The following is a 15110-nucleotide window of genomic DNA, read 5'->3' as shown; positions in this document are numbered from 1 at the left end:
CGAACATGGACGGAGGCCGGTACTGCATGGTGTGCTGGGATGCCTATTGAAGGAAGAAGAAACTCACCAGCAAGTAGTGATCTAGCCTTGTTATCGTTCACTTCTTTTTTCCATTTGTGGAGTCGGTCATGTTTTTTTTTTTGGTCTTTGGTGTACCTTGGGCCGTTTCACTGCCTAGTATGCTCGGGCTTTAGATCGTTGAGGAACAACAATGTGCTGCATATCTTTGAACAAGCAAGAAGAAGATGAATCGGTCACGCGGAGAGGAATTGTTGCCCACTCTTGGGCGTTGACACAATTCTTGTGAGTGCCCAATTGATACTGATGTACACTACGACACAGCATCAGAGCAAGACAGTGTTGCGATATCTTGTTGGCGATCTGCATCATGGTTCTCTTCATTGACGCTTGTTGTTGCGCCGATGCCTCTCTGCATCTGTCCATTTGTTTTGCAAAGGAAAAAGGTCTCCTTTTCAGTTTAACTCTCTCACTCATTTTCTTTTTTTTTTGCCTTTTTGTAGCTACTTCTTGATTTTGCTTTTTCAGTTGCGCCTATAATACACAGGGTGGTCATTTTTTTTTTCAAATCAAGACTATTGTGACAGCTTCCTGGCACTTTTTACCGCACATTCACGCCATTTCTGCTTTCTGTGTCTTCACCAACTGTGATCCTGCGTTTTGTATTCCTTTTAGAACTTGCAATCAGGTTCCCAGCATCTCCCCCCTCCCCCCTCCCCCTCCCCTTTGCGCACACACACACTCACACACATACTCGCCGGAGGCTCGCTTTTCCGATCTCGTGTTTGCCTTTTTGTACACACAAAACGTTCGAACGGAAAAAAGATTAAAGCACGGACGAATGACCGCCAAAGTGATCGTTGTGCTGCTGGTAATGGTGGCCTTTGCCATGGCCACTACTGCCTCCGCCTTACCAAGTGAATTCTGCCGTTGAGGCGCACTTCGCTTCATTCAAGGAACAGTATGGCAAAGTGTACGCCACAAAGGCAGAGGAAAACCACCGCATGACGGTGTTCGCGCAGAATATGCGCACGATGCAGTCTCTGCAAGCAGTGAACCCCATGCCCGCTTTGCCCCTAATAAGTTCACCGATCTCACCCCGGAAGAGTTCCAGGCCCAGTACGCGAACGGCGCCTCCTTCTTTGCCAACGACGCGAACAAGCCAACGCCCACGGCTGAGGCTGTCGTCCGCACAGCCGCCCCGGCATCCTACGACTGGCGGGAAACAACGCCGTGACCGCAGTGAAGGATCAGGGCAGCTGCGGCTCCTGCTGGGCCTTCTCCGCCATCGGTGCCATCGAGGGCATCAACGCCGTTGCCGGTAACGGGCTTGTTACTCTCTCTGAGCAGCAGTTGGTTAGCTGCGACACGGTTGATGCGGCCTGCAACGGTGGCCTCATGGCCCAGGCCTACGATTGGCTTCTCCAGAACACCGGGGGACAAGTGTACACGGAGGACAGCTACCCGTACGCCTCTGGCGGTGGCCAGGTTGAGGCATGCAAGACCGCGCCGGGGGAGGTTGGCGCTACCATCACCGGTTACGTGGATCTCTCCGGCAACGAGGCAAACATTGCCGCTTGGCTCGCTGAGAACGGTCCCGTGGCCATCGCGGTGGACGCCACCACATGGCAAATTCTACTCCGGTGGTGTGCTTTCCTCCTGCTTCGGCTATCAGCTGAATCACGGCGTCCTTGCCGTTGGCTACAACGATTCTGCCACTCCCCCGTACTGGATCGTAAAGAACTCCTGGGGCCCCACCTGGGGCGAGGAAGGCTACATCCACCTGAAAAAGGGCGCCAACGTGTGTATGATGTCCGACTACGCTGTTTCCGTCACAGTCGGCGACAGTCCCACGACCTCTCGACACCCCACTTCCACCCCCACTCCCGGAGAGATGAAATTTGTGCAGCGCTCCTGCTTCAACTCGAAGTGCACCCTCCTTTGCTCCAGCGTCACCCAGCCCGTCGGCAGTTGCATCATTGGCAAGGGCAGAGGTTCGACCATCTTTGAATGCACCGCAAACGAAATTGTGGAGAAGTCATACAGTTCCGGTGACTGCACTGGTACTGCCTCGACTGCCACCATGCCGCTGCGCACTTGCCTTCAGAGCTACCTCGGATACTATGAAAACATCTGTCAGTAAAGCGTCACCGGTGTTCCTGCTGCTGCTGCGCACACCTCGGTGGCGCTCCGCCTCCAGGAGACCCACTACCACGAAGCGATGATCCCTCTGCAACTCTGAAGTTTCAAGTTTTCCACGCCTCTTTATCTCCTTTGCTTCCTTTACTTTTACCCTTCCCTCCCCCTCCCTTCCACCGTTGACTTCCTTTTCCGGCTGTAAAGATGCGAGTAACCAGCTTTTCTGTGACAGTCTCCCCTCTTGTGAATCCTGCAACCCCATGAAGGCCTCGCACGTGCCTCATCCTCTGCTTGTCTGACGGAATGAAAGCATACTTTGCTCTCTCCTTTTTTTCTATCACCCTCTTTATTTTTCTTTCTCCAGCTTTGTGCCTTTCCACTTTGCTGCCAGAGCGCGTGTCCGTTATTTCAATGATTTTGCTTTCCCGAACGCACAACCACAGAAGAAAAAAGGCTGCGGCGGCGACGGTCGACGCAGGGCGGCAACACAGCCGCTGGAGTCAAGATAAACTATTCCTGACGCGTTCACCAGTGTTATGCACCCATGTGCGGCAGTGTGCTCGTTATCTCTCGATGCGGATTTCTTTCCTGTCTTTGTCGACCCTCCCCCTTCTTTTCCTCCCTCTTCTTTCGCCCACTATGTTTAGGGAAACCTGCCCCACACGGGTGCTGTCGCCGGGCCGGCGAGGCCGCATGCCACACACGTCGCTTGGCGCCCAGGCGAGCGCGTTGCTTCTTCCGTCGAGGGGCGCCGAGGTCGGTCCCCAACGCGCCCATGTCAACAACCCTCTAGTTAAAACCTCTCGCTCTAGGAGTCACAGTTACGTGACGAGAAGGAGAAAAGAAAGAAGGAAGCGAAAAGGAAGAACTTTGTAGTGTTCGCTTCCGGGCGCTTGAGATGAAGCATTCAGGTGCGTATTCACCTTCCGCTGCGTGATGTCGCTCGCCAGGCGTGCGTTATCATCACGGCATTGCAGAAACATACACAGGTTCAATTCTTTGTGGGAAGGTCGTCGCTGTCGACGGTTTTGTGTCGCCTTCTCACTGGTGTGCCGGTCCCCTCTTTTTTGGCGTCGCCCATGTGGACCCATCTTTTGTTGATGTGCCCCCATAGGTCAACGCGACGCTTCGCAGAGCGGACAAAAGTACTTCGTAGGAAAGGGACCTCCTCACCCGTCCCTTCCCATTCCTTCAGCAACTCGTGGCCAGCGAACTGTCGTGAGAGACTGTCCGCCGGGTTCTGGGGACCAGGAATGTAGTAGAACACGGCGGCGATTCCGTCGGTGTGGAACTTGTCGTAAACCCACTCGTAAAGCAAGTTGAGCGAGCCACCACGACCGATGCCCCCATAGCCGTTAGCCTTTCTTTGTGCAAGGACAATGGCCACATGATCCGTCACCACCGCCACGCGCATGCGTTCCCGCAGCCTTCCTGTCTCGTGTAAGAGTTTGAGGCATTCCAGCACCGCGCGCGGCTCGGCGTGGGCCGAATGACGTTGTTGAAACAAGTGGTGTGCCCACTCGTTCTCTTGTGGCCTGAAGCGGCCGGAAACAAGCTCCTCATCCCAGCGCTTTTGTATGGAGGTCACGGTGTTGGCGCGTGTGTCTGTCACAATCGCGCCCCACCCCTCCGCCGAAGCATCCGTGAAGAGGCACAAGTCATAGTCGTGTTCGGCGTATGTCGCCAAAACCCTGTCAGGAATCTCTGCGCTCCCGTTGCGCTGAAGAACCGCGCTCACGTTGAAGAGGCTCTCCGCCACTCTTGGACTGATATGAGGAACGGGGGCGTCCCAGTCAAGGCCGGATGCCACCGCAATGTACACCGCCCGATAGGCCCCCAAAAGCAAGAAAAGCTTCGCCGGGTTCAAGCTCAGCGTATGCGTGGCAAAAAGAATGAGAGAGATCAGGCCCGCAAACTCGCGGCAACTGTAGTCCGGGTACTTTCGCAAAGACAGATTGAGCTTTGCGATCGTCTTGGTGGAGTTGCGCATTCGTTGTTCCATATTCGCCTCGCACCATCCGTACTCCTCCCAAGAAAGATACCTGAGCTTTTTCAGGTACATCGTTGCGTCGGTTGGAGTTCTCGCGTAGTCGGCGAGGAAACGTCGGAGGCGTCTCGGCAGCGTGTCTGCCGCCGCAATTTTGACGTCGAGCGGCACGGAATACAGGCAGGCGATCGCAAACAAACCGCAGTCCTCGCTGCCGCGAACCTGACGGGCACAAAAACGGTACTTCACTGAAAGCGTTGGCCAATACCTTTCCATCTTGCGCGCGATGTCGCGCTGCACCATCGGAGACGGCGCCGAGTCAAAAAGGTCGAGGCAATCAACGCCCTCAAAGACGTAGAGAACACCCGCGATCCAGTGACTGCGGGTGAAAATGGGGAAAAACACCGTCGCTCCCGCGCCAAGTCCGCCTTCAAGCGTTGGACAGCGCGATCGTCCAAAGAGGGAAAAGAGTGGGCCGGCGTGACCGTGTACAAAGAATTCACGCTTCCTATTGGCTTCAGGAAGAAATCCAGCTCCACATTTGAGGTTTTCCCCTCCGAAACACTGCCGCCAAGACAAAGGTGGTTTTTTGAATTTGCCTTGGTGGTGGTGTCGCTGGTACGGCCCGACGGAGCGGGCCACATTAGTTTTTGAAGAGCGTTCCGCCTCCGGCTCGCCGCCCATAAAACTCCCGCCGTTGCGTCCCGCGTCGCCCTGCTGCATGGGACCCGCGCGACGTTGATACGCGGCTCCGCCTCGACCACCGCCTCGGCCGTTCGAAAACGAGGCGCCACGCCCTGCCGGACGCGACTGCCTCGCCATCTCCTGCGTGAGGTGCTTCAGCTGCGCGTGCAGCTGCTGCAAGCGGGCGTCCGTCTCGGTCATCCGGACGGCAGAGATTTGCGTGCCAGATGCGTCAACGACCGGCTCATAGTAATTTCCTCCCTCGACCGTGCGCGTCCGGTAAAACTGCGAAACCACGTCTTTTGGCGGAGCTCTGCTGTCGGCACCCGCGCCGACGAGAAGATCACCCTCAGCGAGAATAGTCTCGTTCAGGGCTTTGAGCGGGCCAAACGGAGGGAAAAGCGGGACGGCCAAACGCAGGACCCGGTCGGCAATGCCATCGCGCTCCGCATCGTCGTAGTTGTACAGCATGTAAAGATTATGCTGCAGAACCCTCTCATGGTTTGAGACCTTGAGAAGCAGGTGTGTCATCAACCGTCGGGCCATGGCCGCATCCGAAAGAATGACCAAGTAGCTCCCCATCATGGCCTCTTCTTGCGTGAGGGACCGGGCACGGGCACGGAGGTAGAAGCTCTCGCGCAGCTCCTTCAATTCGTCCTTTCCTCCGTTTTCGACCGGTTTTTCGGCCGCCCTCCAACGTGCCATGGAGGATTTGAAAGGAACCCGCCACAGTTGAAGCACCTGCCGGTTTGTCGCGGCAAGGTGCTGCGCGATGGCCTCTGTGTCGCCGTTTGTTCCAAGAACGAGGTCCAGGGCCCTCTGTTCAAAAGATTCCTTTGTTATTGCGTTGTCCTCGCAAAGCTGGAACAAGCATTCAAAAGCGTGGCGTCTGGACTCCGGCATTCTTTCGAGCCACACCTTCTTGTCGAGCGTGGTCTCGGACATGTTGGAATGAATAAGCGGGCTAGAAGAAAAAGAAAAGAAAAAAAAAAAAAAGGGCAAGTGCCTATCGTAACGAATCTGTTGAGTCAGCTTTGTGTACGACGAATCTTGTTCTTTCAAATAGAGAAAACAATGAAAACAAGATGAGAGAAAGGAAGACGTTAAATACATGTAGGCAAAAGTGTTTCATGTCCAACCCTCGCCGTCTCAGCACAAGTGGAATAAATTAGTTTGTCAAAGTCCATTAGATAATGCTAAATCAATGTCAAGCCACATCTTCATCTCAACGTGTGGCCGTCCAACGTTCATTCAGATTAGCTAACCCAAACCCGCGCCCCAATTCTTGTCGTTTCTCCGGCGCCCCAATTCCGCCATGCTTTGCGCGCCCCAATTGAAGACGTTTTTACGGCGCCCCAGGCGCAGGCCGCAAAACGTCGTTTGACCGCTTTGGGGGACGCTCTGCCCATGGTCTGCGCGACTCCTGCAATGGGGTGCTTTTTCGTGCTCTCTGCCGAGGCCCGAGGGGGCGGTTGAGATGCGCGACGTGAGCCTGAATTCCTCAGCTGCTGGCAAAAGCGTCCCCGGAGCGAAAAGGACTACACCGTTCGTTTGCGCTTGGCTTTCGGATGTCAAGGGGACGCTGGCGAGGAGAGAGGCTAAGTGGACGTGCGTCTCTCACCGCGCATCTCTTTTTTTTTTTTTTTTTTTTTTTTTTTTTTGCGCGCCCCGGAGGCCACTCGGAGCCTTTCCGTAGCTCCGTTGGCATTTTCTTTTTGGCGCCCGCGTAGCGGTGGTGGGGGGGGGGGGGGGAGGCGCTCAGCTCAAATGAGGAACGGCCCGGCGCCATCCCACAAAAAGACATCTTCGTCAACGACGCGTTTGCAACCACCACGGGCAATCTTAGAGGACGCACCAATTCCCTGTGGCAAGCTCCGCCGAAAGGCACCCTCTGATTCGAGACGCGCCTTTTCCTCTCAGCCTCCCGCATCAAAACGTGGTCTACGAGAGAATCCCGAAAGTACCGCGGCGCGGGAAGACCACGCCAACCTTTGGCCTTCGTTCCCCTGTTCTGCTGTGGATTTTCGTCAGCCATCTGAAATGGTTCCCGATCCGCTTCCACGAACCGCGCCGCCGTCCTTGCCGGGCGGGAAGGCGCACCATGCACCACCACACCCCAAGCAACCCACCCGCGACAACGTCGCCCTTCGTGGGCCAAACTGCCCTCCCCAAGACACGCCGCCACCCGGGGTGCGGAAAAATATGCTCATTGTCCGGTATCGTCGGGGGCTCACCGAGCAGCCTGCTGCCATGCACGTCGTCTTCCTTTTCCCAACGCCCCGCAAGGAGTTAGCCGTCCTCACATGCGCTTCCCTGTTCTTTCCCCTGGCGGGTGAGGGCTTCTTCTCCAGCCGCACCCCTCCGACAGCTGACCAAAGCAGACGCACTGCACCTAAGCCGTCCCTCCTCACGCAATGTTCTCTGAGTAGCCCCGTGCTGGGCCACCGCGTGGGGTCTTTGAACGAATGGGGCGCCAAGAAACGCGGCACCTTGTCGAGGTTTGGTCGTGAGACGATTCGCTGGACAAAAGACTCGTAGCAGAGGAGGGCCGTTGCCCTCTTTGCGGTGTCCCAAAAAGGTTGGCTGCTAGCCCTTTTGCCTTTGCTCGCCTGCCTGCCTCAAGGCTGCGCTTGCCAATTCGATCGAATTGTTCGACGTACGTGCGTGGCTCTTGGCGGTTCTTTCCCACTGGAGCTGCATGAAGAGGCCCTACCGTCGTCCCTACGAGGGTTGCTTCTTTTTCGGCGCAGGCGGCGCTCATCGGAGGGAAGCCCCAGCGGTTCAGCGCCGCGAGCCCATCCCCTTGTCCACTCAATCTTCTGTTGATCACGGCTGGTCTGCAAGGGCCCTCGCCCATGTGTGCCCCAAACGCCCTTACAATTCCGAGGGAAGGCAACGCCTGGCAGCCTTAGTGCGGACACTTTGGGGCAGGTGACGGGCCAGGGGGCGTTTGTAGTCCCACCGGCCCCTTTGGACGAGGAAGGGCGGAGTACGGCCCACTCCCTTGTCCAAATCGCTACGGTTGAATTTGGGGCGCGCCTCATTCATGTCGAAGAGACTGCCCTAGGTCACCTTGATCTTCTTTAGTGCGGAACCGCTTGGGTAGCGACAGGGCGGGGCGCATCCCAGTCTCTGCGCCATCTCTCCGTTGGTGGAGTCGTGCGCCGCTTGCGGGAATCCAGCGATGTGGGGCTAGCGATGCTCCTGGGACACCTAAAACGGACGCCCGCTGGCCTTGCAAAAGAAAAAAAATGGGGCAAGGTTTGTCTTGAACCATTCCCAATTGGTGTCGTCAAAACCCCATGCAACCTGTACGCCTGTCCCTTGTGAAAGCGGATATCTGAGCAAACATTTTGCCTCCCGCGTACCCTCACAAAAGAAATGGGCTGCTTAGCTTTGTCTCGGATGTGGGTTCTGCCAGCGTGGGCTTCCATTCGCTCGCGCGGCGCGGCCCGTTGCTTCAGCTCACGCATCTTCTTTTCGGGTGCCTTCCTGAGTCTCCTGCGGCAACGGGAACGGGGAGGCGACGCTTGAACAGTTTTGGATAGGTGCCCAACGTTTTGGCGTCGACCTCGGCAGCGCCACATGAGAGACCCCAGGGCTCTGGAAGGGTCCTTTTTTGGGGCTGGCCGGCGGCGTCTGCGGGTTTCCCGTCGTTTGGGGCGGGGGTGTCCGTGAGCAAGCCCCGCGCATGGCGAGCGGCCTTCGCTGGCTTTGGGGCATTCGGAACGCCTGCCGGGCAGATGGCGGCGGCAAACAAAGCCACAAAGCGCCGGGGGAGCGCCCCCCATCGCCCCCATTCGGTTTCTGGCCTGCGACGCCCTGGGCCACCAAGTCGGTAAAAAGCCGCGGATTGGAGCGCACCGGGACCAGGTTGCGAGTTGCCATCCCGGCGAACTGCGGCGCATGATGGCCATCGCCCTGCTGCCGTCGCGCTGCCTTGACTGTTATCCGGGCCTCTGTTGCGCGCAGGCTGTGGGAAGCCAGGTGGGGCTTGGGTCCTGCGTCCCTGCGCCCCGGTGGGTGCTGCAAGGGGGGGCCGGCGGTAGGCCGCCCTGACCCCAACGGCGCCCCAGCCCCCGCCCCCGCCGACGGCTGGGCCGTGCGGGAACCGGCCGAAGATGCGCACCACCGACAGATTCCGTTTCCAACACAACGGGGTGCCGCGAACACTCCAAAGCAGTTTGACCTGGCACCTGCGCCCCGAGGTCGCACCCACCTTCGTGCCCATTTCCGAATTCCTTTACCGTCAGCGCCGCTGACGGTATCTTTTTCGACAACCGCATCATTTTCCGAGCAAACTGGCAGGCGGACCTCCACACACTGGAAGCTTGCAGATCGATAGCCGCCGGCTGGTATGTGTACAAGGGGAGGCTCTTGAGAGCCGATTGCACAAGACTCAGCTTGCGAACGTACGTTGTCCACGCGTAACGGTTCGCCACCGCGTTTCGGTTTAGCATCTCTAACAGCGCGTCCTCCGGCTTGTGGTCGAGCAGGTCCGCCGGCATGTCTCGAATTCGGCGGAGCCAGCGCAGATGAAGGCCTCGCTCTTCCTCGGACACCCCTCGCCATGCGACTTGGTGAATGTGGGGACTTTCTTTTGGGTGTATCACCCAGCTCCGCGGGCAGACGTTGCCCCAAAGAGAACGACCGAGCTGGTCGTAACGTCCGCCCCTGCGTTTTAAACAGATCGAAGCCAGGGTTTGGTTTTCCTCGACGTGTCGCAGAAACGCGCCTGCGTCGTCAGAGGGGTCAAACTCGTTCTTTTCTGCTTGCGCCTGTTTGTCAGGCGTCGGATTAAAGGAAGGATCTGGAACAGTCCCTCCGTTTTCATTCCGCACGATGTGAGTTGTCATCGTGCGCGTCACCTCGTCTAGGGGTTGAAAACTGGCAAGGAACGTTCCTTTTCTTCGGCTTCGTCGCGGCAGCAAACGCCTCTGCACACACAATCGTGGCAAGTACAGCCCGAGCGTGGCCTCCGCCAGATTGCTTGTCAGCTCGTAGTGCAGGAAGTTGTCCCCGTTGTCTCGTGCCACTCTGGCGCCGACGGTGAAGTACTTCCTTGGACAAGCCTCATGCGAAACGTTCTCTGGAAGCGAAAAACGAGAAAAGGGATCTGCCTTGTACAAAAATCAGTATCGAACGGACAGCGCTTCGCCAAATCCCAGGATAGTCTCCAATGTCAAAGACTCATTTCTTTTTTTTTTTTTTTGAATGAAATGCATGTCACTTCATTGAGGCAAAGCACGTCTACCGGGTCGGCGGTGTGCTGCGCCGGAATTCCCATTTTTGCGGCGCTGGAGGCAATGTTGCTGGGTGTCAAGACTCTCCGGGTCCGTTCCGCAATGCCAAGCAAGGGGAGAGCAACAAACACACCTCTGATCCTCCTGTTCCTTTGAAATGCCGGCCCCATGAATTTGCAAGAGATCTCAACCTTGCAAACTCTGTCTCCGTCCACTTGCGCGATTCCTCTTCGGGGGATTGGGCGTGGTCTTGTTCCTCCCCGTTTGTCGGGGAAGAATTTTCTTCTTCTTCGTTCCGATGCGTGTCATCAGACGATGGACCAGATCCACCTTCCAGAGTTGTTTCCTGGAGAAGATACCTGAGCTTTTTCAGGTACACCGTTGTGTCGGTGGAGTTCTCGCGTAGTCGGCGAGGAAACGTCGGAGGCGTCTCGGCAGTGTGTCTGCCGCCGCAATTTTGACGTCGAGCGCCACGGAATACAGGCAGGCGATTGCAAACAAACCGCAATCCTCGCTGCCGCGAACCTGACGCGCACAAAAACGGTACTCACCGAAAGCGTTGGCCAATACCTTTCCATCTTGCGCGCGATGTCGCGCTGCACCATCGGAGACGGCGCCGAGTCAAAAAGGTCGAGGCAATCAACGCCCTCAAAGACGTAGAGAACACCCGCGATCCAGTGACTGCGGGTGAAAATGGGGAAAAACACCGTCGCTCCCTGCGCCAAGTCCGCCTTCAAGCGTTGGACAGCGCGATCGTCCAAAGAGGGAAAAGAGTGGGCCGGCATGACCGTGAACAGAGAATTCACGCTTCCTATTGGCTTCGGAAGAAATCCAGCTCCACATTTGAGGTTTTCCCTCCGAAACACTACCGCCAAGACAAAGGTGGTTTTTTGAATTTGCCTTGGTGGCGGTGTCGCTGGTACGGCCCGACGGAGCGGGCCACATTAGTTTTTTGAAGAGCGTTCCGCCTCCGGCTCACCGCCCATAAACCCCCGCCGTTGCGCCCTGCGCCGCCCTGCTGCATGGGACCCGCACGACGTTGACACGCGGCCCCCCTCGACCACCGCCTCGGCCGTTCGAAAACGAGGCGCCGCGCCCTGCTGGACGCGACTGCCTCGCCATCTCCTGCGTGAGGCGCTTCAGCTGCTCGTGCAGCTGCTGCAAGCGGGCGTCCGTCCCGGTCATCCGGACGGCAGAGATTTGCGTGCCAGATGCGTCAACGACCGGCTCATAGTAGTTTCCCTCCTTCGACCGTGCGCGTCCGGAAAAACTGCGAAACCACGTCTTCTGGCGGAGCTCTGCTGTCGGCACCCGCGCCGACAAGGAGATCACCCTCGGCGAGAATGGTCTCGTTCAAGGCCTTTAGCGGACCAAACGGAGGGAAAAGCGGGACGGCCAAACGCAGGACCCGGTCGGCAATGCCATCGCGCTCCGCCCCATCGTCGTAGTTGTACAGCATGTAAAGATTATGCTGCAGAACCCTCTCATGGTTTGAGACCTTGAGAAGCAGGTGTGTCATCAACCGCCGGGCCACGGCCGCATCCGGGAGAATGACCAAGTAGCTCCCCATCATGGCCTCTTCTTGCGTGAGGGACCGGGCACGGGCACGGAGGTAGAAGCTCTCGCGCAGCTCCTTCAACTCATCTTTTCCTCCGTTTTCGACCGGTTTTCGGCCGCCCTCCAACGCGCCATGGAGGATTCAAAAGGAACCCGCCACGGTTGAAGCACCTGCCGGTTTGTCGCGGCAAGGTGCTGCGCGATGGCCTCTGTGTCGCCGTTTGTTCCAAGAACGAGATCCAGGCCCTCTGTTCAAAAGATTCCTTTGTTATTGCGTTGTTCGCGCGAAGCTGGAACAAGCATTCAAAGGCGTGGCGTCTGGATTGCCCTATTCAAATCCAAAAGCAGAACCAAAACCGAAACCAGAGCAACGCCCCAACACAACCTGACAGTCACAAGTTCAAGCCCCACAGACACCCATAAAAAGCCCACAAGCGCAAGAAGTCACCAATCCTGAACCAAACGCACTGCGTTGTTGAAGGCAAAAAGGAGAAGTGGCTGAGCACCAACCAAATCAGAAATGCACCAAGCGTCAAAGGCCCTCCAAAGAAGAGCACCCAGGAAGCAAGAGAGCAGGGAGATGCGCAGGGAGAGCAGCGCAGAAAGCAAAAGACGGCGGACACCCAATGCAAGTGCCAAAGCCGTGAAAAGGAAGCAGAGAAGAAGCCAACAGAACCGCACACAAAGAGACTGGCAAGCAAGGACACAAAGGCACACAAAGTCCCCGCACAAAAGCAATAGCCAACCAAAACGTCACCAGCAACGTCAGAGTACACGTTGATGCGCTCAAGCCGCAGGTTGGAGTCGCTCTGGTACGTGCCGGTCGGATTGATACCGTGCTCTCTCACAGCTTGGAGCCCAACTGGTTACCGCACTAGCCGACCTGGTGGGAAACAATCTCGCGCGTGGGTTTTGTTGATTGGTGTGCTTGTGTAAAAAGGGTGTATGCACGATGGTTGGTGGATTGAGTTACAAGAAGGAGGAAAATGGAAACAAGCATTATCTACTACTGCTCAGTTATGCTAAAGGAGAGGAAGTGAAAGGGGTGGTGAGGTGGCCGCAATCCCGCACGCTACGCAATGCAACAAGAAATACTCCCAAGAGTCCTGTCTCTTTTTTCTCTCTACGGTATGCTCACACACACACACACACACACACACACACACACACACACACACACACACACACACACACACACACACACACACACACACACACACACACCAGGTATACACCTATACGTGTGTTGTCTCTTTAAAAATGGAAAAGACGTGGTAAAAAAAAAAAAGAGTTTTGACAAAAAGCACTCACTGAACATAAATTGAAAATAAAAAACATGTTAGGAGGAAGAAGGAGGGGATGGGAAGAAAGCCGTTCCACCAGGCCCACCACTGAGCTCCGGCAACAATCTCCAAAAGCGCGCCTCACGTCTGCTGCAGCGCGTGCTTTTCCACCCCCTACTTAAGTGCTCGACGTCGCTGACAATGAAGTCAGGACCTGTCTCGACGACAACGACGCATTTGACAGGAAAACAAGCTCGCCAGTCGCGCGCTGTCCAAACGTCCGCGTTGAAAAGTAGCGCGTCGAAGCCAACGCGTCGGCTTTCGTTCTTTTCTCGAAAGCCGAAGTCGCAATCGAAGGGGAAAAAAAAGGAAATGAAACAAACATTTTTTTTTTTTGCTTTTGATCAGCCGTGCGACTTCTGCTTTCGAGAGAAGAACGAACGCAGACGCGACCATGACTTTGGCTTGGACGCGCTACTTTGGACTGCAACGCGGACGTGTGGACAGCGCGCGACTGGCGAGCTTGTTTTCCTGTCAAATGCGTCGTTGTCGTCGAGACAGGTCGCTGACGGTTCATTGTAATCGTACTCGAACACGTTAAGTAGGGGGTGGAAAGGCACGTGCTGCGGCAGACGTGGCGCGCGCTTTGCTGAGATTGTCGCCGGAGCTCAGCGGCGGGCACTGGTGGAACGGCGCATCCTCGTAGACGTGAAGAACGTGCTGGCCGCCGAGCACCAGCTGGCAGTAGCCTTCGTACGGAAAAACGACATGGACCCACACGGAAGCGGGTGATGGCGGTGGCGGGGACCACGCACATCGCCGAGAAAGGCTTGATGTTATTGCGGGAACGGTTTGCGCGCGTGCAGACGCGGCATCCGCGGCGTCGTCGCAACCGAGGGCGTGGTCACCGGGAGACCGACTGGGGTAGCGGTTGAACGGGCGGGGAAGGTGGACGAGTGAGCGGCCCTGCGAGGGACAGCGCAGTGCCTTGGCGATGATGTTGTGGTTGGTGCTAGAAAAAGTTTTGCCAGTCGCGAACGCGACGTTGGCCACCGGCCGGGTGAACACAGGAAGCCGGAGGTGGGGACGACACACTCTGTAGCGCGCGTACGAATTGTCGCCCGCCTCTGCGGGCACCGGAAGGTCAATGTGCGTGCACAGAGTGGACAACTTCTGCTGCAGGCTACGTGGCGTGGGCCTCTCCTCGGGAACGAGCGTGAACATGGTCTGCACCAAACCGCGCAGCTTGGAGCGCAGTTCTCCTGTCCGCTTCCCGTTCCAGCTCCTCACACAAGTCTTTTGGGTGGCGCATTCGTGAATCGCAGCAAGGGAGCTGCCTTTAAACGGAACCACACCGACAATGAGCTCGTAAAACGTGCACCCGAGGCTCCAAATGTCGCGGGCGTGTGGGGCACGCCTGCCAAAGGTGTTGACGGTCTCCGGGGCCATGTAGTAGGGTGTCCTGACGGGGTTTGGCACCTTTTGGTCGACAATCTCCAGCGATAAGGAGGACAGCCCAAAGTCGGCCAGCTTCACCTGGGGCACGCCAACGTCACGCCCCTTCGGCCACACCAGGAGGATGTTCGGGGGCTTTATGTCGTTGTGCACGACGCCCCCACGCTCCAAGTCCGCCAGAGCCATCAGACACTGGAGAAGCAAAGAGCACAAGATCTTCCCAGGGATGCCAGCGGGTGCAAGACGGTTGCGGTAGTCCCAAAGTGATTCGTCGCAGTGCTCCTGTGGCAGACAAAGAACACGGCGTTGGCAATCAAACCAAGGACAATAGGCGCGCACCACGTGGGGACTCGTGTTAACGTGATGCATGGTCATGAAATAGGTTCGCGGCCCACTTCGGATATCCGCGCGGCAACGTCGCCGATGCTTAGAGCATCTCGAAGGTCAATCTCTTTGACAGCAGCGCGCACCCAAACCCCGAGGCGACAGTGTGATAGGTGACAAAAACGGAGCCGTAGCTTCCTCTGCCGATGCAGCACTGCGTGTGAAGGTACGTCGCGGCGTAGCGGGGGTCATGGGAGATGTGGTTGGCGTCTAACAAGGATACAAGCTGACTGCTGATGGCCATTTGCGGTGATGACCAAAGATGTTTGGAAAGAAAAAAGAGAGAGAAAGAAAGATGGTAATGGAGTAGAGTAAACGGAAGAAGTACAAACTTGGGAGGAGTGAAAAAAAAAAGTGAAC

The 15110-nt window shown here is 56.7% G+C and overlaps 2 protein-coding genes across 2 annotated transcripts; one reads left to right on the top strand and one right to left on the bottom strand.

The window, feature by feature from the left end:
• The first annotated feature begins 859 nt into the window (after window positions 1-859).
• On the top strand, window positions 860-2161 carry LOC126767297 (cruzipain-like). Its single transcript, XM_050484852.1, is given in 4 exon segments — window positions 860-935; window positions 981-1241; window positions 1244-1653; window positions 1655-2161. Coding segments are annotated over 4 exon segments (1254 nt in total).
• An 11347-nt stretch (window positions 2162-13508) lies between these two features.
• On the bottom strand, window positions 13509-14735 carry LOC126767296 (uncharacterized). Its single transcript, XM_050484850.1, has one exon. It carries the CDS (start codon window positions 14733-14735, stop codon window positions 13509-13511), a length of 1227 nt encoding a protein of 408 aa, XP_050340807.1.
• Between the last annotated feature and the right edge of the window lie 375 nt (window positions 14736-15110).

The sequence above is a fragment of the Bactrocera neohumeralis genome, unplaced genomic scaffold (assembly GCF_024586455.1).
Source record: "Bactrocera neohumeralis isolate Rockhampton unplaced genomic scaffold, APGP_CSIRO_Bneo_wtdbg2-racon-allhic-juicebox.fasta_v2 ctg5232, whole genome shotgun sequence".
Classification (NCBI taxonomy): Eukaryota; Metazoa; Arthropoda; class Insecta; order Diptera; family Tephritidae; genus Bactrocera; species Bactrocera neohumeralis.
The sequence above is the reverse complement of the archived record's forward strand: the minus strand, read 5'-3'. Positions and strand labels throughout refer to the sequence as shown.

What these genes read in the sequence shown, in the direction of transcription:
- LOC126767296 (XM_050484850.1), bottom strand. Translation starts at nt 14,735, where the DNA reads ATGCATCACGTTAACACGAGTCCCCACGTGGTGCGCGCCTATTGTCCT.